Source organism: Wolffia australiana, chromosome 19 (genome assembly GCF_029677425.1).
Source record: "Wolffia australiana isolate 7733 chromosome 19, ASM2967742v1".
Lineage (NCBI taxonomy): Eukaryota > Viridiplantae > Streptophyta > Magnoliopsida > Alismatales > Araceae > Wolffia > Wolffia australiana.
In genome coordinates, this window is record NC_135853.1 from 8,213,827 (window position 1) to 8,236,905 (window position 23,079).

At 40.2% G+C, this 23,079-nt stretch overlaps 1 protein-coding gene across 1 annotated transcript; it reads right to left on the reverse strand.

Annotated features, from left to right (window-relative positions):
* Window positions 1-1,211: 1,211 nt before the first annotated feature.
* Window positions 1,212-18,312, reverse strand: LOC144715717 (THUMP domain-containing protein). Its single transcript, XM_078590686.1, has 7 exons — window positions 18,168-18,312; window positions 17,839-17,955; window positions 14,960-15,241; window positions 2,710-2,849; window positions 2,511-2,631; window positions 2,236-2,376; window positions 1,212-1,423 (listed from the first exon to the last, which is right to left on the reverse strand). The coding sequence occupies exons 1-7, from the start codon at window positions 18,252-18,254 to the stop codon at window positions 1,325-1,327; spliced, it is 987 nt and encodes a 328-aa protein (XP_078446812.1). The 5' UTR covers window positions 18,255-18,312; the 3' UTR covers window positions 1,212-1,324.
* Between the last annotated feature and the right edge of the window lie 4,767 nt (window positions 18,313-23,079).

Consider the following 23,079-nt stretch of genomic DNA (forward strand, 5'->3'; position numbering starts at 1 on the left):
ATAGCTTCTCAAGTCATCGGTGCAAGTTAGTCCATAGCATCTACGTTTATGGTTTTATATACAAGAACTCTATACAAATATCTAAAACCTTAACATTAAGTGTAAGTCCCTAGTTATAATTATTTACATCTCTTTTACTATCATTAACAAGAAAAAAATTAAAAAAAAAATCATGGGAATATATTGACGATTATAGTTATAAGTTTTATGGACTTAATCACATAGCTGATTACGATTGTGATTGGGTTAGTTATTTTGACCATAATTGGTTAAAAGATAACCCTTAAACACTAATATAGATGAATTAAAAATTTTAAACATGCATAATTATATTGAAAATAAAATACATTTAGTTTGTACTAAATAGAGGAGAATTAAAATATGTAAATATTATTAAGTTTTCTTGGTACCCAATGCAACTAACCATACCTCAGGACTATTTTACTTGTTGGACAACCTGACTGCCATATAGTGGTTGAAATGGAAGTTGAGAGTGAGCCCTAAAATCCTTACTTTGGACATCCCACTGATGCAAACTATCTGGTATGGTTCTGCTTGTGTTGGCTTTAGGTGGGTCTGCCTTCAAAACTTGCTTGGGACTCTTCCTTATTTGGTGGGATGTTATCCCAGATGAACTTTAAATAACCAGTTTACTTATCCCTATGAGTAAAAGATAAGTCTCATTTAAATCTTTTCAAAAAGATTGTGTTTACAATTATTTATGATGTTCTAAACCATAATATTGGGACATTAAATAAATTAATGGGACCATCTATATTGAGGAGAACTTAAACATGGAGCAAAAAGACATGGAATTTAACTTCTTCTTGGCTACCATCCTAGAAAGCTGCGTTATTATTTAAAGGAAATACATAATGACAAAATGATCAAAATGCCTTTAGTGGGGTATCGTGACAAAACCAATCTTAGATAGGCAGGGATCTTATCAGTTTGCTCCAAACATGTAATTCTGAGCTATTGACCCGGCTGGACATTCATATAGTTTTTTTAACGAAAAGAGGGAAGATCACCCGAAAACAGTGATCAACCAGTATAACCCAAAAAAAGAAATCAAGTATAACCCAAATAAGAACATATAGAACAGAAGTATATATTCTCAAAGTGTCATTGATCTCCTTCTATTGATTAATGCATGGTAACATGGGTTTTCTCAATATCTTCTATGATGAGATGATGTATGCAGGGAAATATGAAGAATCAAACACGATAAATTAAGATTACTAAAATATCTCAAGGTTAGAATTATTTCTTTGACATAGATAGCAATCTAAAGTGGTCTTCAACCATTAACATTTAGTGCTCCTTAAGAATCTGGGGTTTTCTTGGGCTGGATTGTCAGCTGTCGCACGTTATACTTGGATAGCTCTTTGTACTTCTCCACCACACCAATCAAACATATAGTCTGCAAGATGTAGAAAAGAAGGAAAATAATCCAGTATGTTCAGTAAAAATTCACGTCGAATTGAAAGAAATTTATCTCAAAGTATACGACCCGTTTATCTTTTGTAATTTCAATGGTTCTGTTGAGGGGTGCTAAGATAATCTTCAAACCTAAACAACAGGACTATAAAAAAATGATCTGAAGTGCAATTAGCAAAAACAATGAGTTTAGGGTATAATAGTTTATTTTGAACTCCAACAGTAATATGTGTAGTAATTCAAAATTCAGCAAAGAAACATATGGCGTACGAAGATTAAGGTTCTGTTGAGGGGTGTTAAGATAATCTTCAAACCCAAACAACAGGATTATAAAAAAATGATTTAAAGTGCATTTAGCAAAAACAATAAGTTTAGGCTATAATAGTCTATTTAGAACTCCAACAGTAATATGTGCAGTAATTTAAAATTCAGCAGAGAAACATATTGCGTACGATAATTAAGGTTGGCATTTTCTTCAAAAAAATAAATAATTAATGTTGGCATACGATGAAAAATTTGTCCTTATCATCGTCATCCCTAAATTTCTTCATCACCATCCTTATCCATGTGTGGATTAGATGAATGACGAAGACAATTTTTCATCAACATATGGATGATCACGATCATTTATTAGAAACCCTTAATGCAGGAATAAAAAACAGAGTAATTCTAATACAGGACATCGAAAATTTTCCTAAATATAGTTGTAAAAATGTGATCAAAACAGAAGTCACAGATGTAATCTTCAATGAATAGTCAAGTGTGAAAAACTTTAACAGGCCAAAGAAAGTGTACCTTGACTATCTCCACGATGATGGTTTTGTCAGGGTTAGTGAGATCTACTTTATGCGGCTCTGGGACAGATTTTGCTACTGTATCTATGATCGTCTTTCTGTCAATACCAGAATTCGCCCGGGCTTCATATAAAACAGCATACTGCAAGGACGACCAAATCACACAATGAAATAAAGTGTTCTATGAAAGATTATACTTCATGAACTTTAATCAAGAGGTTAGACAATCAAAAAAATATATTGGTAAGAATATTAAGAAAAAAACAGAGACGATACCTTTAAGGGAGTCGAAGAGTCTTCAGGAAAGTACTGAGCAATTAGAGGCTTAATTTCTTTGGTGATTTCATCAACAGAAGCATAGCATGACACCTCAGTGGGTAAAACACGCAGAATAAATCTGTAAGAGAACAAAGATTCATAAGAAAGCAACCTTCAACAATAATTGGATTATTAATGAAAATTTCAACAAATTGACCTTGACACATGCTTTCGCGAAGACGCAAGTGAGCTCATCATGTGCTGAGCAATGCTAGACGGAGACGGATCACCTGCTCCCTTGTTCATTTGAATGAAGATGCAACCATTACAACCCGAATCGAGGGTCACAAAATGTCTCTGCAAACAAACTTCCGCTGGATAAATGCATAGAGGAATTCCAATTAAATCATAAAGGAAATAAGATGCCAAAAGACTCCAATCGTAGTTGAAACTTCATAGGCAACCCAGATACTGATTTTTCACTGGTTCTCATTTGACTATACATAACTAAGGGGTTAAAATTAACCCCTCATATATTCCAAGATTATCCGTTGTGGAATCTCTCTCGAAGGTAATTGAACTTTTGAATACATAGGTGCAATGATTTCAACGAGACCATGGAAGGATCTCTACTAACTGCAGTAGTCCAAACAAATTTTTTATGAAGTGACTAGGGGTTAAAATTAATGGATGGATACATAATGTGGACGAATATGGACCGGGCCCACAAAGAGTACACATGGGCCCCCAAAGACATTACCCGATTTGCTTAAATGGCAAATCGGGTAAGTAACGGCTAGTCGAACTAGCCGTTAGAGGCTAACTAGCCATTATGGCCAATGTATATATAAGACCCATGTATTGATAATTGTTAGCAGAGGAATTTACATTTATTTCTTCTAGTTTTTTATTTTTCCTTCTTTCTTTCTTTGTTTTTCTGTAAATGTGGGCCCCATATATAAGAGGCCCACTAACTCGCCAATCCCCTAGCACATTTACTTGTGGGCCCAGCCCATTTACTTGTAAGTCTCTGGGGTTTAAACCAGAGAAACCCTAGGGAATAATGTTAATCAGGTTTTCTTTTTCTCCCGCCTCCTCTTGCTCTGACTGGCGGCTAGGTCAAATGCCGACCAGCCATGGAGCAAGCTAACATGGTATCAGAGCCGGACATGGGAAGTTTGTCGTCCATGGAAGAAGAAACCTGATCTATCTCCTCTCGATCCTAGAAGAAGAAGAAACTTGTTATTCCAAGGAAACGAGAAGGGTCTCCTAGATAGATCATTGGAATCTCTGGGCTTTGACAATGGCCACAGAGATGACGAAGGCGAGTTCCAGTGATTCTGTATTACTCCATGATCGTGAAAGGATGGTACAACACACCTTTACAGGCATTCCTGAACCCCTCAAGTACGATGGGTTGGATACACTCCACTGGGGTGAGTATGCGGAAATCATCCTTGAAGGGAGAGGTCTCTCTGATCATTTGTTTACCGCTGGGGACTGTTGAACTGGAACTACCATCTCTCTCTCTCTCTCTCTCTCTCTCTCTCTCTCTCTCTCTCTCTCTCTCTCTCTCTCTCTCTCTCTCTCTCTCTCTTATCCTTGGAACTCCATTGTGAGTGGGTCACACCTTATAAGTGGCCCACATGGGAGCCTCTGATATTCTAAAAATCGTCACTTACAGGGTTCCCACGTGTGATCTCCCTCTTAATGGTCACACGTGGGACCCACCCTCTTATGAACGTGCCACGTGAGAGCCTTCTAAGTAGCTCACACGTGGGAGCACATGTAGGGGCCCTTTAAAGGGCGCCAAACAACCCTAGCCGAAAACTAGCTAATGAAGTCTCTGTTTTCCTTGTCCTCTCTAAGGCTCCGCCTCTGGCTGGAGCTTCTTGTGCTATCTAACATGGTATCTGAGCTCTGATCCTCTGATTACTCTCTCAGTGAGACCTTTGGATCTTCCTTATCAAGGTCTCTCTGTCTTCAAGCCTTTCTCAGGGATCTGAATCTTCATTTCAGTTAGCTCCCAGCTGCGGTTTAGGCACTTGTGGTGTCTACTTATACAATGGCAAGTCGAGGAGATGACAATGTGGCTCTTGAAGATGAAAGTGCGGTCCAGAGTAGCTCTTCGACCCAAGTACAGGAGCTAGGGAGACCAGCTGTGGTGTTTCCCCCTTCAGAAGTAAAGTTTGATGGGGGAAACATGTTTGAATGGTCCAAGATGGTTACCCTAACCGTCTATGGATGTTTGCTGGGAGACCATTTGACTGATCTGCCTAGGACTGCGGCAGATTCAGACTTTAAGAAGTGGAAGGCAGAAGAATCTCTCATCCTGAGCTGGATGTTGAGGTCAATGACGCCAGAGATGCGCCGAGACTTTCTTTACTGCGATACTGTCAAGGAGTTGTGGGACGAGATCCAGCGATACACTGCAGAACAGTCCCACGACTGGCGCATTTACGAATTGAAAGTGCAGGAGTCCACGGCTCGTCAAGGGGCAGAGAATATCCGTCAATACTCTTCACGTCTGAAGGCAATCTGGAGGGAGATCGATCACCTATGGCCTACACAAAATCCGCTGTCTGTGGAGCGCCAGTATATTCTGAAGCAGCGGATCTTTACCTTCTTAATGGGACTTAACCAAGTATATGAGTCAGTGAGGAACCAGCTCCTCCACCGGGAAAAACTACCTACCCTGGAGGAAGCTATAAGTGCTGTACTGCAGGCCGAGAGCAGATTTGGGGTGACACCCGACTCTCAGGGACAAAATTCCGCTGCGCTGCTCACCAGGAAACCTGAGAGTCAGGCGAACCCAACGGGGAACTGGACAGCACGACAGACACAACCAATCCCAGCAGCTAGTGGCGAAAGAGAGGACGGCCGTGATGCACTTTTCTGCAATTATTGCAAGAAGCGCCGTCACACCAAGGAGAACTGCTGGAAGTTGGCTTGGAAGAATCAGAACTCCACCTCGGGGAAGAAAGCTATGGTGGTGGCGTCACAGCCGCAAAACTCAAGTGCTGCTGTCCCAAGCCCAGAAGTCGATGAAGTCCAGGAACGCCTGAGCTCCACAGCCCTTGTGAAGTCAGGTAATTCTTCTCCTCCTGAATGGGTAGCTGATACCGGGGCAACAGATCATATGTCCCCAGAGGGGTCGTTGTTTCAAACCTATGTTCAAGCTGGGACCCCTCACAAAGTTCAAACTGCAGGTGGAGGTTCCTTGTTGGTCAAGGGAGTGGGGGACATCTCAGTAGACAACCTTGGGATTCTCAAGAGGGTATTAAACGTCCAAGATCTCAGGGCCAATCTAATTTCTATTCAAAGAATAGTAGATGATTATGGATGGCGGTTTATTCTCGACAGTGACAGCTGCTTTCTCTGTGACAAGGTCTCCGGGAAGAAGATTTCATCCTTTAGACGTGAAGGCGGACTTCTCCTCCTTGATCTGCCTCTGCAACAGCGCTTGGTGACGCAGCGAAATCGGAAAGGGGAGGAGCGGGTGATACACCTACATCGGCAAATGGGGCACCCACCTTTTGACTTGATGAAAAACTGTTATCCTACTCTATTTCGTGGTGTTTTGGATGATAAGTTGTTTTGTGAGGCCTGTCACTTGGCCAAACATCGTCGGTCAAGTTTTAAATCGGTTGATGAACGCTGTCTCACACCGTTTGAGTGCATCCATAGTGATGTATGGGGACCTTGTCCCACGATGAGCCTTACAGGGTGCCGGTATTTTGTGGTGTTCATTGATGATTGTACAAGGACAATGTGGACATATCTGCTTAGGTCGAAGGCAGAGGTTCCGCAGGTTATGATTCAATTCTGCGAGTTGATTTCCACACAGTTTGGAAGGACTGTGAAGAAGTTCAGAACAGACAACGGCTCTGAATTTTTTAACGGGACTACTAAGACCTACCTCTCAGACCGGGGAATTCTGCATGAATCCTCGTGTATCAATACTCCTCAACAGAATGGTTTGGCAGAACGTCGCCTCGGGTACACTCTGGCTATGACTGACTGCTCGTTACTGTTCCAAACTAATCTGCCAAGCACTACTGGGGTGAGGCAGTCCTTACGTCTACCTATTTGATTAATCGGACACCGATGAGAGTATTGGGATATCAGTCACCTCTGGGCCTGCTAAGTGCTGAGTTCCCCCGTCTGAAATTGTTCTCCGGGTTGCCTGCGCGCATTTTTGGATGCACTGTGTACGTGCATCAAAGTGGGGGAAAACTTCATCCCCGGGCACTGAAGTGTGTCTTCGTGGGATACTCGGGTACTCAAAAAGGATATCGATGTTACCACCCCACATCCCGGAAGTTCTTCGTTTCTGCAGATGTGGTTTTTCATGAATCTGAACCGTTCTATGCGTCTGCAGAGCCGCCCAGATCCATGGCAGAAGTGGCAGAAGTTGATGCAAGTGGACTGGAGTTTCTGTCCATCCCAGCAGTGAGATCCGATGTATCGACCAGTGGTGAACAGTCAGACGAGAGTGCCAGTCCCAGTGAACTGAATGAAGAGAATTGTGGAACCGAGGAACCTGAGATTGTGATAGAAGAGCAGGCTGATGATGAAATTCAGACCTCGAGTCCACCTGAGGAAAATGTTGAAGAAGTCCCGTCGGAACCAGTGGAGGTTAGTCCACCACCTGAACTGGTCCAGGATGATTTGGGATGGCCGATTGCGTTAAGGAAGGGTGTACGATCCTGCCGATCAACTGTCAAGTATCCTATTGGCCAGTACGTGCGGTATGAAAAACTGGGAGAAAGCTATAAGAGTTTCTTAACAGCTCTAGGAGATATCGTCATTCCCACCCGGGTCGAGGAGGCTCTCCGACATCCGGCCTGGAGAGCTGCAATGGACGAAGAGATGTCTGCCCTAGAAAGAAATGACACTTGGGACATTGTTCCACTCCCCAATGGGAAGCGAACAGTGGGCTGCAAGTGGGTATTTACCCCAAAGTTTCACTGCAGCGGGGCACTTGAGAGGTTGAAGGCCCGACTTGTGGCGAAGGGATATACTCAGATGCAAGGTATTGACTATGGCGCGACATTTGCTCCTGTCGCGAAGTTCAATACAGTACGAGTACTGATTGCTATAGCTGCGAAGAGTGACTGGGAAATTCTTCAATTTGACGTCAAGAATGCGTTCCTCCATGGGGAACTGGAAGAGGAAGTCTACATGCAATATCCACCGGGATACCAACCACCGGGTTCGGGGCATCTCGTATGTAAATTGAAAAAGGCGCTCTATGGACTCAAGCAGTCCCTTAGAGCATGGTTTGGGAGATTCACAAAGACAATGCTGAACTTAGGCTATCATCAAGCAAGAGGAGACCACACATTGTTTATCAAACACGGAAAAGACGGGACAGTCTCCCTACTTATCGTCTATGTAGACGACATTCTCATCACCGGCAGCGATGTAGTTGCAGCACAGCAGCTGAGTGAAGCTCTAGCAAGACAATTTGACCTAAAGAAGTTGGGCCTGTTGAAGTATTTTTTGGGCATCGAAGTTGCCCATTCCCGGGATGGCATTTCACTGAGCCAACACAAGTATACGCTGGACCTATTGAAGGAAACTGGACAGTTGGGGTGCAAGCCTGCCGCAACTCCACTCGACCCGAACGTCAAAATTGGGACAGGGGATGATGGAGCTGCGGTGGACAAGAGTTTCTATCAGAGACTGGTTGGGAAGTTGATCTACCTAAACCATACAAGACCTGATATTGCGTTTGCTGTGTCTCTACTCAGCCAGTTCATGAGCACTCCACATGAAATCCATCTACAGGCGGCCTTCCGAATCTTGGCTTACCTAAAGTATACTGTTGGACAGGGCCTTCTCTTTACTCGGGAAGGGGGACTCGCACTAGAAGCGTATACCGACTCAGATTGGGCAGGATCCATAGTTGACCGGAGATCAACATCAGGCTACTGCACGTTCTTGGGTGGAAGTCTGATTACGTGGCGGAGCAAGAAACAGAAAGAAGTGTCGCTGTCCAGTGCTGAGGCAGAGCTCCGTGCCTTGAAGAGAGGTGTGTCAGAGTGTCGGTGGTTGAAGCACTTACTTGAAGATTTGTGTCTCTATGGAGATCAGAGCATCCGGCTGTATTGCGACAACCAATCGGCATTGGCAATCGTCAAGAATCCGGTTCAGCACGACAGGACGAAGCATATGGCCTTGAATCGGCACTACCTGGCTGAGAACATCGACAGAGGGGTTATTCAACCCTTGTTTGTGCCATCGATCGACCAGAAAGCTGATATCTTCACGAAGGCGCTTCCAACATCGCGATTCCAGTCATTGGTGTCCAAGCTAGGCATGGACAACATCCACACCTAGCTTGCGGGGGGGTGTTGAACTGGAACTACCATATCTCTCTCTCTCTCTCTCTCATCCTTGGAACTCCATTGTGAGTGGGTCACACCTTATAAGTGGCCCACATGGGAGCCTCTGATATTCTAAAAATCGTCACTTACAGGGTTCCCACGTGTGATCTCCCTCTTAATGGTCACATGTGGGACCCACCCTCTTATGAACCTCCCACCTGAGAGCCTTCTTAAGTAGCTCACACGTGGGAGCAATATGTAGGGGCCCTTTAAAGGGCGCCAAACAACCCTAGCAGTGCGGGGTACAAAAGTTGGAAGCAGGATGATGCCCTAATCCGAGCTTGGCTTCTTGGAAGCATGCTTGGAAATGAATGCAAGAATTTCCTTCTTCTTAAGACCGCCAAGGCAATCTGGGATCATCCTTGAAGGGAGAGGTCTTTCTGATCATTTGTTTACCACTGGGGACCCTAGCAGTGCGGGGTACAAAAGTTGGAAGCAGGATGATGCCCTAATCCGAGCTTGGCTTCTTGGAAGCATGCTTGGAAATGAATGCAAGGAATTTCCTTCTTAAGGCAGCTCAAAGGGGAAGAATTGGAGAATATATAGCCTAATTGCTAAGGCAGCCAATCTGGTTCAAGGGGACAAGACAGTCACTGTATACGCCAATGAGCTACAAGCTATATGGCGAGAAATTGATTACTACAGACCTATCAAAGACCCTGAATCAAATGAATGGCAATAAAACAAAGAAGGATAGACTCTACAAGTTTCTATTGGGTCTTAATATGGAGTATGAAAGTATGCGGAGTAAACTGTTGAATCGAGAAATAGTACCTGACCTAGAGGAAGCCTTCAGACTGGCGAGAGAAGAAGAAGAAAGACTGGGCGTGATGTCTGAATCTACCCAAGGAGAAAGTGGAGCCGGATTGCTGGTGAAGGCGGCATCACAGAGGTCTCAGAAGTCTCCGGCAGTTCAAGGGGATCAGCGGAGTCAGAATTGGAAGTCACAGCCTCAGAAACAGTCAAAGTCCCAGTCACAGGAGAGCATGTTCTGCAAATACTGCAAGAAGCGAAACCACAATATCGAGCAATGTTGGAAATTGCGGAATCGACCTCCCTGTCAGGGTCAGGCAAATGCAGTAACAGTCCAAGGCAGCGCCCAGGAAGGCTGTGAAACAGTTGTCTCTGAAGAACCAAAAATGGTGCCCAAGAACCCAGGGGAAGAAATCTCTGTTCTTAGGGAAGAAGTGGAAAGACTCAAGTCCCTGTTTGGATCTGCCTCCATTACCAGATCAGGTGATTATCTTATTTCTCATGCCTTTCATACATCCGTTCTCGGAATGAATTGGATTATTGACTCAGGAGCAACAGATCATATGACCCCTGATCACTCAAAATTTTATTCATATTCTTGCTGTGAAAATCAGAGAAAAGTGATTACTGCTGGGGGGAAAAATCCTCCAAGTGGCAGGCATCGGTACGGTGCACATTAGAGAATTGGGACTTCTTAAAGGCGTTCTCCATGTGCCTCTGTTAAAGGCACAACTGATTTCTCCACAGCGACTAATCAAAGACATTAATTGTTCGGTTGTTCTAAGATCTGATGGGTGTTTCGTGTTTGACAAGGTACTAAATATGAAGATTGGATCAATTAAAGAGAAAAATGGGCTCCTCCAGCTGGATGATGGCACGGGAAAAGTGATGATGGTGGCAGGAGCAACAATGTCTAGAAAGCTGGAGCAGCTGAAGATGGTGCATGCTCGACATGGACACCCCTCTTTTGATGTTTTGAGAAAAATGTACCCAACTTTTGTTGAACATCTGGATGTTTCTAAACTAGTTTGCGATTCATGTCACTTGGGAAGCACAAACGGGCATCATTTAAAAATGCTAGTGAGAGAAGCTCACTGCCCTTCACATTGATTCACAGCAATGTGTGGGGGCGCTGTAGAATCCCATCCATTTCAGGAAAAAGATGGTTCATTGTCTTAATTGATGACCGCACCAGAAGCACATGGGTACACCTGTTCAAAAATAAGTCAGAAGCACCTGATATCATTCAGGGATTTTGCCACATAGTGAAGAATCAATATGGAGTTGCCATAAAAAAATTTCGGTCAGACAATGCGAAAGATTTCTTTAACAAGAACTATCAAAATTCTTTTTCAATCCGGGCATAGTCCAAGAGTCATCATGTGTGAACACCCCACAGCAAAATGGGGTAGCAGAGAGGAAGATAGGTCAAAAGGTTGACACCGCAAGGACGTTGCTTATCCATGCACGTGCACCACAATACTTGTGGGCAGAAGCTCTCCTTTCAGCTGTCTATCTAATCAATCGATTGCCTTCCAGGAAACTGAATTATCAGAGTCCAACAGAGATGACGTCAACCTTCTGTCATGACCAAAGGACAAAGAATGAATTGCCAATGAGAACATTTGGTGTGTAGCATTTGCACATGTACACAGTCCAGGTAGTAAACTCAATCCAAGGGCAGAAAAGTGTGTGTTTGTGGGCTATTCCTCAACTCAAAAAGGATACAGATGCTTTCTCCCTGATCAGAGAAAGATTATTGTGTCTGTCGATGTGACGTTTAATGAGCAGCAGATGTTCTATGCTGAGTCAACAGAGAAAGTTCATGATAATTTGACACAATGTAGAGAATATGTTGAGTGTCAGTTATGGGAAGTGACTGCCACCAGGAGAGAGTTGCCAGTGGAAGAACATGAGCAGACCAGAGACAGCGAAGATCAGAATGAGGAAAGGCCGGAGGAACACCAACAACAGGAATCCCCTGAAACGATACTGGAATCAAGAGCAGAGGAGACTGAGTTAAGACACCAAGAAGACCTAATGCAGGAAATGGAAGTCTTGAGTTGGCCAGTTGCACTGAGGAAAGGGAATAGAATCTGCACCCAACGTCCAAGATATCCTATATGTAACGTGGTTAGCTATAGGAAGTTGTCTTCAGAATACCACACTTTCCTTGCCAAATTGGACGAGATAAGTGTACCACAGACTGTGGAAGAAGCTGTAAAGGATCCTAAGTGGAAGTCAGCTATGGATGCAGAAATGACGGCCCTCAGGAAAAATGAAACCTGGGAGATAACACCACTTCCACTGGGCAGGAAGTGTGTGGGGTGTAAGTGGGTTTACACCATAAAATACAGTTCGGATGGCTCACTGGAGAGGTATAAGGCAATACTTGTAGCTAAAGGGTATAATCAGTCATATGGCATTGACTATACAGAGACCTTTGCACCAGTGGCGAAACTCAACACGGTTCTGATTCTAATTGCACTTGCAGCAAACTCCGGGTGGGATCTGAACCAGTATGATGTCAAGAATGCCTTCTTGCATGGCGACCTGGAGGAAGAAATATACATGCAACCACCTCCAGGATACTACTCTTCTCAGTTAGGCGATAGAGTCTGCCAGCTGAAGAAGACACTCTATGGGTTGAAACAATCACCACGTGCTTGGTTTGGGAAATTTTTACTGGCCATGAGAACTATGGGGTACTCTCAGAGTAACTGGGATCACACCTTATTTGTCAGACACTCCAAGTCAGAGGGGGTCGTGGCATTGTTGGTCTATGTAGACGACATCATAATTACTGGAAATGATGGAAAAGCTATTCAGGAATTGAATAGACAGCTGTCACAGCTATTTGCCATCAAAGCCTTGGGGCACTTGAGATACTTCCTAGGAATTGAAGTAGCTTACTCAAGAGAAGGAATATTCATCTCTCAACGCAAATATATACTTGATCTCCTAAAGGATACTGGGATGCTGGAATCCAATCCCGCCTGTACTCCAATTGATTCAAACTTGAAGCTAGGGGCATGCGAGGATGACAGTCGAGTCAGCAAGGAACAATACCAAAGATTAGTTGGTAAACTTATCTACTTGAGCCATACCAGACCAGATATAGCCTTCGCCATTGGAGTATTGAGTCAGTTTATGCATGACCCAAGAGAAACACATTGGCAAGTGGGTCATAGAGTGCTAGCCTATCTGAAAGGGACAGCTGGACATGGTTTGCTATTCAGAGGAAACGGCGATTATTCTGAAAAGATCTACACTGATGCCGATTATGCAGGGTCAGTAGTAGACTGGAGATCAACATCCGGGTATTGCTCCTTCATTGGTAAGAATTAGATAACCTGGAGAAGTAAAAAGCAGGATGTTGTCGCCAGATCCAGTGCATAGGCAGAATTCAGGTCGGTTGCAAAAGGGATATGTGAAGCATTGTGGATCAAAAGGATCCTAGAAGATTTAGGTTTCTCTCAAGACTCTCCAATCATCCTGTACTGTGATAGTAAATCCACAATTGATATTGCACATAACCCAGTACAACATGATCGAACAAAACATATGGAGGTTGACAGACACTTCATTAGAGAGAAAATTGACTCCAGAATCATCCAGATGAAGTATGTTCCATCATTGGATCAACTAGCTGACATTTTGACCAAAGGCCTTCCCGGCAATAACTTCCAGCAGATGACATCCAAGCTGGGCATTGACAGCATCTATGCACCAGCTTGAGGGGGGGTGTTAGCAGAGGAACTTACATTTATTTCTTCTAGTTTTTTATTTTTCCTTCTTTCTTTCTTTGTTTTTCTGTAAATGTGGGCCCCATATATAAGAGGCCCACTAATTCGCCAATCCCCTAGCACATTTACTTGCGGGCCCAGCCCATTTACTTGTAAGTCTCTGGGGTTTAAACCAGAGAAACCCTAGGGAATAATGTTAATCAGGTTTTCTTTTTCTCCCGCCTCCATCTCTTGCTCTGACTAGCGGCTAGGTCAAATGCCGACCAGCCATGGAGCAAGCTAACCGTTAGAGGCTAACTAGCCATTATGGACAATGTATACATAAGACCCATGTATTGATAATTAAAAGTTGTAGTGTTTTTTTGCTTCCTTCTATCTCTGTCTATCTACTCCATCTTCTTCTAAACATCAAAATATTTTACACATAACTAGGGGTTAAAATTAACCCTCATATATTCCAAGATTATCCGTTGTGGAATCTCTCTCAAAGGTAATTGAACTTTTGAATACATAGGTGCAATGATTTCGACGAGACCATGGAAGGATCTCTACTAACTGCAGTAGTCCAAACGATTTTTTTATGAAGTGACCACTGGTGGGGTATGGTGACGAAATCATCGTCTTCATTCACAAAATTATCACCATTGTCACTGTGTGTGACAATGACGATAAAAATTATTTTCATTATTATCGTTCTCTCTTCATTTTTATCGAGGACTAGAAGGACAGCGGCTGCAGGCATGTCAGCCATCACGTGATGGAAATGACAGTGACAATGTAGTGGCTAACAGTGGCAATGGCAGGAGGCAGCTGCAGCGGCGGCCAGTGGACGAGTGGATTCGTCCTTCCATCGTCCCCACCATATTCCACCATTAGGATGATGATGACAATGACAATGTTGTCATCCTCATCCTAGTCATGGACAAGTGACAAGAATCATCATGGATGAGTAACAATGATAATATTATCATCATCGTCAGCCCAGAAAGGTTAAAGGATGAGGACGACAACCACTTTGTTTGTGTCAAGCCCATGATTCGTAGCATAGGCCATTGAGTGCAGTCCACTAAAATAAACCCATATAATGATCGTGTAGTAGACTATGGAGAATAAGAAGTAATAAGGAAGAACAGAGGAGAGTCAGCGGACTCAAGGAGAGGAGCTATCTTGTCATACACATGTTCTATGTGAAATGTGTGTTCGCCTTCTTTCTTTCTATCTTTTCTGCATCTTTCTCTCTTCCTACATCTTTCTCTACACTCATAAATTTCTCTTGCTTACATCCTAATTCCCTCTACGAGTCTGTTCAATTGAAGATTGAAAAGGTCCCCGACTGGGTTCTGGACATATTCCCTGGTTGACCTTTCTAAAGCAGAGTTCGTGCTGTGTTTTTAAAGACAAAGCGATAATATTCAATTTGATAAATCCACCATGACTAACCATGCTGACGACTATACAAAACAGAAAGAACTTCATGAATTCAATTTTTCAAAGAACGATCAAGCTTTGGGCTATCTCACAAAAAAGAAATAGCGCACGGAAATAAACTCATAATCTTGCCGAAATTTGAACAAACCTTTTTCCTATCACCCAGATCTTTTAATTCATCTTCAATGAGTGCATCAATATGCTTCTCTTCAGTTCTTCTAACTGGCTCTGTCTCTGTCCGTTGTTTCTTCGCGGATGTATCATCAGCTTCACATGACAGTTCACCACCATTTGCATTCTCAACATCAGAATTTTCTTCACTATCAGAAGACTCAGAATCACTAAATTTGGTTATCTTATTCACAGGTTTTGCTGCGTCCATCTCGCTCTTAGTTTCAGAACTCTTTCCTTGTGTCAGCTCTTCATAAAACTGTAACGAAATCAGACAGATAAAGTAAGCCACAAATGCAGCAGCCACAAGGAAACCATCAAGCATTAAATAATCATCAAGGTATCATGTTTTCCCAGAAGAAATAACTTCATTGATAGAGCACTGTTGGACCATCGTCTCTTTGTTATTCATCTTTTGCCCCTCTTATTTTTTGATGCCAAGTCCATACAAACATATCAATTGCATCTATGTCATCTTTAAAGAGGCTTAAATAAGGATATCAGCCTAATAGTTATTGTAAGCCATACCTAAGCATGAAACCTCTTCTTGAATTAGTTGGTTTTTTTCTGAAGCCCCAACGCAGGGAAGACAATTGTGATTTTAAAAATCGTACCGATCAAAATAGTTACACTGCATGAGCGATTACAGAAACTACAAAAGTCATCATTATTGAATCAAAATCGTGAGTAGAAGCACATTTGGTCAACTTAAAGCTAAGTAAATTAACAGAATAAGATATATTAATTTGTAGTCCTCACGATTTGAAAGAGTACTGGGGTAGATGAACAATATTATCCACAACATGAAATCATAAGAGATACTAGATTTGAAATCATCGTATCAGCAAGAAGAAATTACCAACGAATGAAAATATTTGTCCCATACATGCACATTTTTCATTCAAAACGACAATCACAGCAGGAATAGGATTTTTCCCTCAGCAAAAGAACAATTTGAACCTTGGATGCAGAGTCAAAAAATGTATACTTGAAGAAACTGGATTCTCATTCTTTAAAAAAAAGGAAACTGGATCCTGTGTCCTCAAAACCAGGCCCTTCAACCATTGAATCCACAAGCATTAGAGAACTCACACACACACACATAGAGGGAGAGTTTGAGGAGAACGGCTCTCTCAAAACAAGGAAATGCATTCAATAGTACACCGCAGATTTTCAAATAGGCCACAACCGAGAATGAACACTAAATTCAGCAGAAGACAAATCAAGAATCTGTCTGGACAACTTCCGAGCAGAGTTAACAGGTGCCTCTAACAAAACGTATGCGTTAGGCAGCTGGGTGAGAATTCAAATTCACCAATTTATATTTGGTTCTATAATACTGATGAAGTTTTAGAAAGATCAAGAAGTCAAAAAAGTAGTGTCAAGGTTTCTAGAAGCTCCTCCTTAGCTAATGAACACGAATGTTTTGCATATAATGAGCAATTTGATGGGATTCTGAGCGACTGTCAAACCCAAACACGTTCAAGTGCGCGACGGTCTCCCCTGGCGCGCTAGCTTTTCGCTTTCTATCTCCACATTCTCAAAATCTTACAGCATATGGGGCATATCGGACCCATCAGATTAATATTTTGGTAATGCACCCTTCGATGATATTAGCATCATTAGATTCCGGGCCACCTTGATCACATAAAATAATACAAGCCCAAGAAGGCCATTATGTAAGTTCCTGGGCTACATCATTTTGAGCTTTCACAGGTTTCATCATTGGTCACATTTGTTCTTCACAGTAAACTAAAATTTCAGTGGCATAACCCATCAACAATCTTCTTTCATAAAACAGTCTTCCAATCATTCAAACCTATAAATCAAATGTCACTTAGGCACAGTTAACCTCTTTCCTTCAGGTCTTCAAGTAAATGTACGCCAATATACCAGGATATTTTACCTTTGTATGAAAGGAATTAAACCATTTTGCTTACCACTTTGGAATCGAACATTACCTTTACACAATGTAGTTCCCTTTTGTTAGCTGTTGCTTCAGCAGATCTAGGATTTCAAATAAGAGAAAAAACCTCATTTATCTAGAATTAGGGTCTGGTATACATAACTATTGCATAGGTTGGGCCAATTAAGGGTAACTCATATGCGGTACCAGAATAAGAGATATTAAATACATCATTGAACTGGTATGGGCTGGTTCACTAATGGCCCAAGATGGGATAACAAAGATAGAGGGTAATGTAGAAGCCTCTGTCCAATAGTTTTCTCCAGATCAACACATCCATGACCCTCCCTACCTTTCTCTTTTTCAGCATCGTTGCACTCCTCATTAGGTTAGATTGTTTTACCCAAATCACCTTAGGCTGTATCCCCACAAAGCAGCCTCAATGAAACAATTTAAAGAGATACATTTAAGTTGTAATAAAACAAATATTTCTCACTCGCATGCAGGAGATTCATAACTAGCTTCCAAAGTAAATTAAATCACATGAATAACAATGAAAGAAATAAAGAAAAACAGCACCAGCCAAAAGGCTAACACCAGAAAACCAATAAAAACCCACAAAGACTCTAGTACAGAAAGGGTTTCCCTGAGCCAAACAAAGCATAAATTTCTTCTTGCATAATCTAAACTCTGGAACAAGACAGAATGTAAATCGAAAGAAGGTAGAGAAAAATTCAAGCATATAGAATACAAAGCAGTCACAGTGAAAAATATTTTCTCGCAAAAAAATTGGGGAATCAAATTAATTAAAATGAATATAAATGAACCCGATTAACGCAGCAGCAGCCAATAAACCAACGCCAGGATGTAAATTTCCTTCCAGCACCACGAACGACAAAATCCAAAGAAGATATAGAGAAAATTCAATAATAAAAAAGTCAAAATCTTACGGTATCAAGTAGGCTGAGAGCATCATTAGCAGCTTGCCGCTCCCTACCTCCATCGCATGTGATGAAGAAACCCTCTACTCTGGGGTGCAACGGGTAAGAACCCTTCCTCGCCGGCCTCTGACAACAAAAGGCGCAAAATGCACACTAAATCTTCCGAAATCAACAAAATTAAACTAAAATTTTGAAAGCTTTCCAGCGAATCACTCCACGGGAATGAAGACAGCGCGAAATCGACAGAATTTTTTAAAAAAATCAACCTTAGAAGAACCTACGGCATGAATAAATTAAAAAAAATAGCAATTGAAAACGCAGATTGGGGAAAAACATACGGCGTGAGGCAGATACTTTCTCTTCTTCGGCTTCCCTGCTCCTCCGGCGCTCGCATCGGATTTGGGTTTCTCGTTTTCTCCCGCCATTGAAAGATTGAAGTTTAGGGAGGGCTTGGAGGGTTTATTAATCTGATCAAGAGAAGTAATCTCAGCCGTCCAAATCTTTTATCACCTGCTATTGAATTCTCTTTTTATAAAAGAAAATTTTAAAACAAACATTTAAAAAATTTTGGATATTTTTTGGAAGTTTAATCTTTTGATATTTGATCCTACACTATCTTTAAGCAGTGGTTTAGAGGGTTTATGAATCAAATATTCAAACCCGATCCTCTCTTTTGAGCCGTCGATCTGATCAAGAGACGCAATCTCAGCCGTCCAAATCTTTTATCACCTGCTATTTACTTCTCTTTTTATGAAAGAGGATAATTTTTCAACAGACAGTTAAAAAAAAATTGACATTTTTTGGAAGTTTAATCTTTTGATATTTCTTCCTACATTATCTTTAAGTGGTGGTTTAGAGGGTTTATGAATCAAATATTCAAACTTGAACCTATCTTTTTGAGCCGTCGATCTGATCAAGACAAGTAATCTCAGTCATCCAAATCTTATATCACTATATATTTAATTCTCTTTTAATAACAAGATAATGTAATTTTAAACAAACAATAAAAAAAGTTTTGGGTATTTTTCGAAAGTTGAATTTTTTGATATTTGTTCCTACACTATCTTTCAGTGGGGGTTTAGAGGGTTTATGAATCACGCATCCGGAACCAATCCTCTCTTTTGAACTGTCAATCTGATCAAGAGAAGTAATCTCAGCCACCCAAACCTTCTATAACCTGCCATTGAATTCCTTTTTATTAAAGATGAGAATTTTTAAACAAACAATTAAAAAAATTAACCAAATTTTTTTTCTGTTCCTACTCTATCTTTGCTCGTACTCTATCTTTCAGTGGGGGTACTAACATACATTAATCAATATAACTATGAACAGTTGTATTAAGGGTGTAAAAGATTTTTCTGTTCCCTATAGATTTTTTTAAGAGTTTTTAAAATGTTGAAATTTGGTGATATGTCAATTACAGCTTCAAAGGGGCGATGTACTTTGGGGTTTTATTTGTCAAGTTCAGTTTGATAATTTTGCTAACACTTAATCAACTCTACTACAATTTTAATATTTGTATTATTATATGACAATATTCTAGTTTCTGGGTCAAATTAATATATCATTCGTGTTAGGGGAATATTATCATGTTATCTGCCTTAGCAGTATTCTTGAATGAGGAAAATACAAGTCTAAGTAACACCCCTGTGCTAATAGGGATCTTCCGAAAGCAGCACTTTCACCTGATTAAAGTTTAATTATGTTATTAGGGAATTTATATCAGATTGGACAAAATGAAATAGTATACATAATTTTCATGGGCATAGTGATCTTTCCACTCACTGTCTTTTGAAACTATTAAAAGTCAAAATTCTAATTTTCAGTTATTAGTTGAAATTCCATTGAGAGGGGGTTGAATTAGGAAGCCACTATGTTATTGCATCATAATTTGTCTTCCCACTGAGTCCAAAGGATATAATTTGCATGATAATATAACTGTCAAGAAATATATATTACAAAAGTCAGGTTGTCACTTTTTTCATTATTTGTTCTTTTTTACAGAGACTACAAATCCTTGATCTAATATTGATGATCAATTATTATTTCCTCATCACTATACACTTAATTCTACGGTACAATATTTATGCCTAATATTTAAGCATTTGACCACCACACATATAGTCATAGAATCAAATATGAGTTCTGTTTGTTAAATGTTTGGCTAACAGGGTTTAGATTTCGATTTTTAGTATTTATGTTTTTACGAACAGGATCCCTTGTTCAGCTATAACATATAATCTTCAGCAAAATAATTGAAATCCATATGATCGTAATCATCTCATGCATGGTCATTCATCTCATTCCAGATATGCAAATAAGCTGGTATTTTGTTTTATTTCCTCGACCATAAAAAATAATTATAAGAGGATTCAACAACAATATCTACATACATCATCCTAAAATTGATGTCGAAACGACCATGTCCCATCATCTGACTTGACACCACCACCGCAAGAGGAGATGACCCGTGTCATGGTACGTCGTCATCATCAACCTCGGACCCGATATCCAAATTTCATTTATTATTAGATTTGATTTCTGAAATTTTTTTGAAATTTCTAGTTATTTTTTCTTTCCACCAAGGCCTATAAATAGGCCATTGCTGTAATGGATCCTTGGTGTGATTTTTGGAATTGAAAATTTTATCCTCAAGAATTGCCCTGGTATCCTCTCTATTGCTGACGCCGCCGCTTGTTTGTCGTCATCACCGCCGCTGAGAGGACGCTGCCCACCTTGCGCCCTGTTCTGACCATAGAGCACCGTCCACGCCCATGCGTCGCTGCCTACCCCCGCGTCCATTGTGCCCACCGTCTGCCCGCGCGACCACAACGCGCCGCTGCCTGTCCGCCCGGCCACCACGCACAACTGCATGTTCGCACGGCCACCGCATGCAGCCGCCTTCCTACATGGCCACCGTGCGCCTCTGCCTATCTGTGCGGCAAGTTGGATCCTCATTTGGCCAAGTCAAAGAGCACATCATCCACTCTCGCCATCAAACATCTCCACAACTTCCCACATCGCCCTATCGCGCTACGCATGCACAAAAGGTCTAAAATTCCCCCTCTGGTAATCCACATTATTTTTTCTAGTGTTTTCTCATGTGTGTTTTTCCACCGCCATCGAACTTAGTAGAATAGGTTAGTGGAATAGGTTTACTTTTTCTCATTGTTGATTGTTCGGGATATTGGATTTGGAGCTTTGTTTTCACCCCGGTGATTGTAAGACAGTCCTCCCATCCTCAACCGAGGAAAAAGGCTGCACCGTCATCATTTTCTTTAGATTTAAATGTTCTGTTTTATCCATCCTTAGTTGACCTTTAGTCTTACCTACCCATGTCAGTACTAGCCATCCTGCATCAAATTGACACCAATAATATTATGGTCTAAATATATTTGTTTTATCTAAACCTCAGCCTTAAGTAATCTCAATGCATCAACTACAAAATAATCCTTAAAATTGAAAATGGAGAGGAAGATTGCAAGGGATTCGTCATTAGATATGCACGTAAAGTTTTGATTGGAACTAATGATTAATAATGAAAGTCCTACTACAATGCCTCGAAAATCATATTAATGAAACCGAATTGTGTATTTTCAATAAAAACTTTAGAGCTTTATTGACATGATAACATATAGAAAGCGATTTAATAAACCACTTGCTTCGAGTTTGACCAATTATGATGAAACTATACATTGTGAAACATTGACAGAATTTCTGTCAATGCATTGAATCCAAAATACAACACTGTGAAGAGTATCATTCCCGCGTACTTTTCTAACATTATTCATGTTTTATGAATGTGTTGTATAATTATTTTGACTATTCATCATATTTTAAATGCAACTCAAAAGGTAGACTGAAACTGTTGTTGAATACTACCTTTAAATTTATTTTTTGAAATAAATATTTGTACACATGATATCATTTTCTTAATTTTCAAGTCCTTAAAGTCATTTAAATGCATACAATGCACTCCCTTTTCATTCTTTTGAAGGTAAATAATGACATTTTTTATTTTTCTATCAAACAATTTAAAATTTTGACAGCTATGTTTCTCATACAGATATGTTAAATTTCTAGTTAGCATTGTAATTGCCCTAAAAATGTTAAATATCATCCATGGGTGAACCCCCATAATCAGGTATTTCATATTCAAATCCCTATTTCTCTTTGATTATATATATATATATATATATATATATATATATATATATATATATATATATATATATATATATATATATTCTGGTTTAGGTAATTACTTAGAGTGAATATGTGTCCCTAATCATCTACAAAGTTAAATCATATAAAGGAAAATCATAACCATTGTTTCAATCAGAGGAACTGAAGGAAAATGCAATGCTGATAGAAGATTAGATAAAAGGGTATAGTCAAGTGAGGATGAATACAACATGGAATGAAGAAGAGAAGAATAATATGAAATGAACCAAAATCCCAGGGTAAAAATATAGCCTATCAGATCACCACTAGCCAAGATACAAGTTTCTGTGTCATTCATCAAATATCAAGAATAAAACTCTTCTTGAAGCACAGGTAAAACTCAAAACCTAGAAAACTCAAAAAAAAATTGTAACTAAGAAAAAGAATGATATTTTTTTGAAGAAAAGAATAATAATAATAATAATAATAAAAGAAAAGATGGACTATTTATACGCATATCAATAATAAAACTCTTCTTGAAGCACAGGTAAAACTTATTAGACCTAGAACACAAAAAAAAATTGAAACTAAGAAAAATAATGCTACTTTTTTTAGGAAATAAGAATAATAGTAAAAGAAAAAAGGGACTATTTATGCTCCTATCAAGAATAAAACTCTTCTTGAAACACAGATAAAACTCATAAACATAGAAAACTCAAAGGAAAAAAATTTGAATTTAAGAAAAAGATTCATATTTTTTTGAAGACAATAAGAAGAATAATAATAAAAGAAAAGGGGGACTATTTATGCTCGTATCGAGAATAAAACTCTTCTTGAATCACAGGTAAAACTCATAAACATAGAAAACTCAAAGAAAAAAAATTTGAAACTAACAAAAAGAATGCTATTTTTTTTATGAAATAAGAAGAATAATAGTAAAAGAAAAAGGGGACTATTTATGCTCAAGAATAAAACTCTTCTTGAAGCACATGTAAGACTCATATACATAGAAAACTCAGAAATAAATTTGAAACTACGAAAAAGAATAATATCTTTCTGAAGAAAATAAGAAGAATAATAATAAAA

Coding starts and splice junctions, on each gene's coding strand:
- LOC144715717 (XM_078590686.1), bottom strand. CDS start 18,254: ATGGCGGGAGAAAACGAGAAACCCAAATCCGATGCGAGCGCCGGAGGA. Junction 2,850..14,959: donor ATCTGGGTGATAGGAAAAAG/GTTTGTTCAAAT, acceptor GTTTGTTTGCAG/AGACATTTTGTGACCCTCGA. Junction 2,632..2,709: donor TCGCGAAAGCATGTGTCAAG/GTCAATTTGTTG, acceptor GTTCTCTTACAG/ATTTATTCTGCGTGTTTTAC.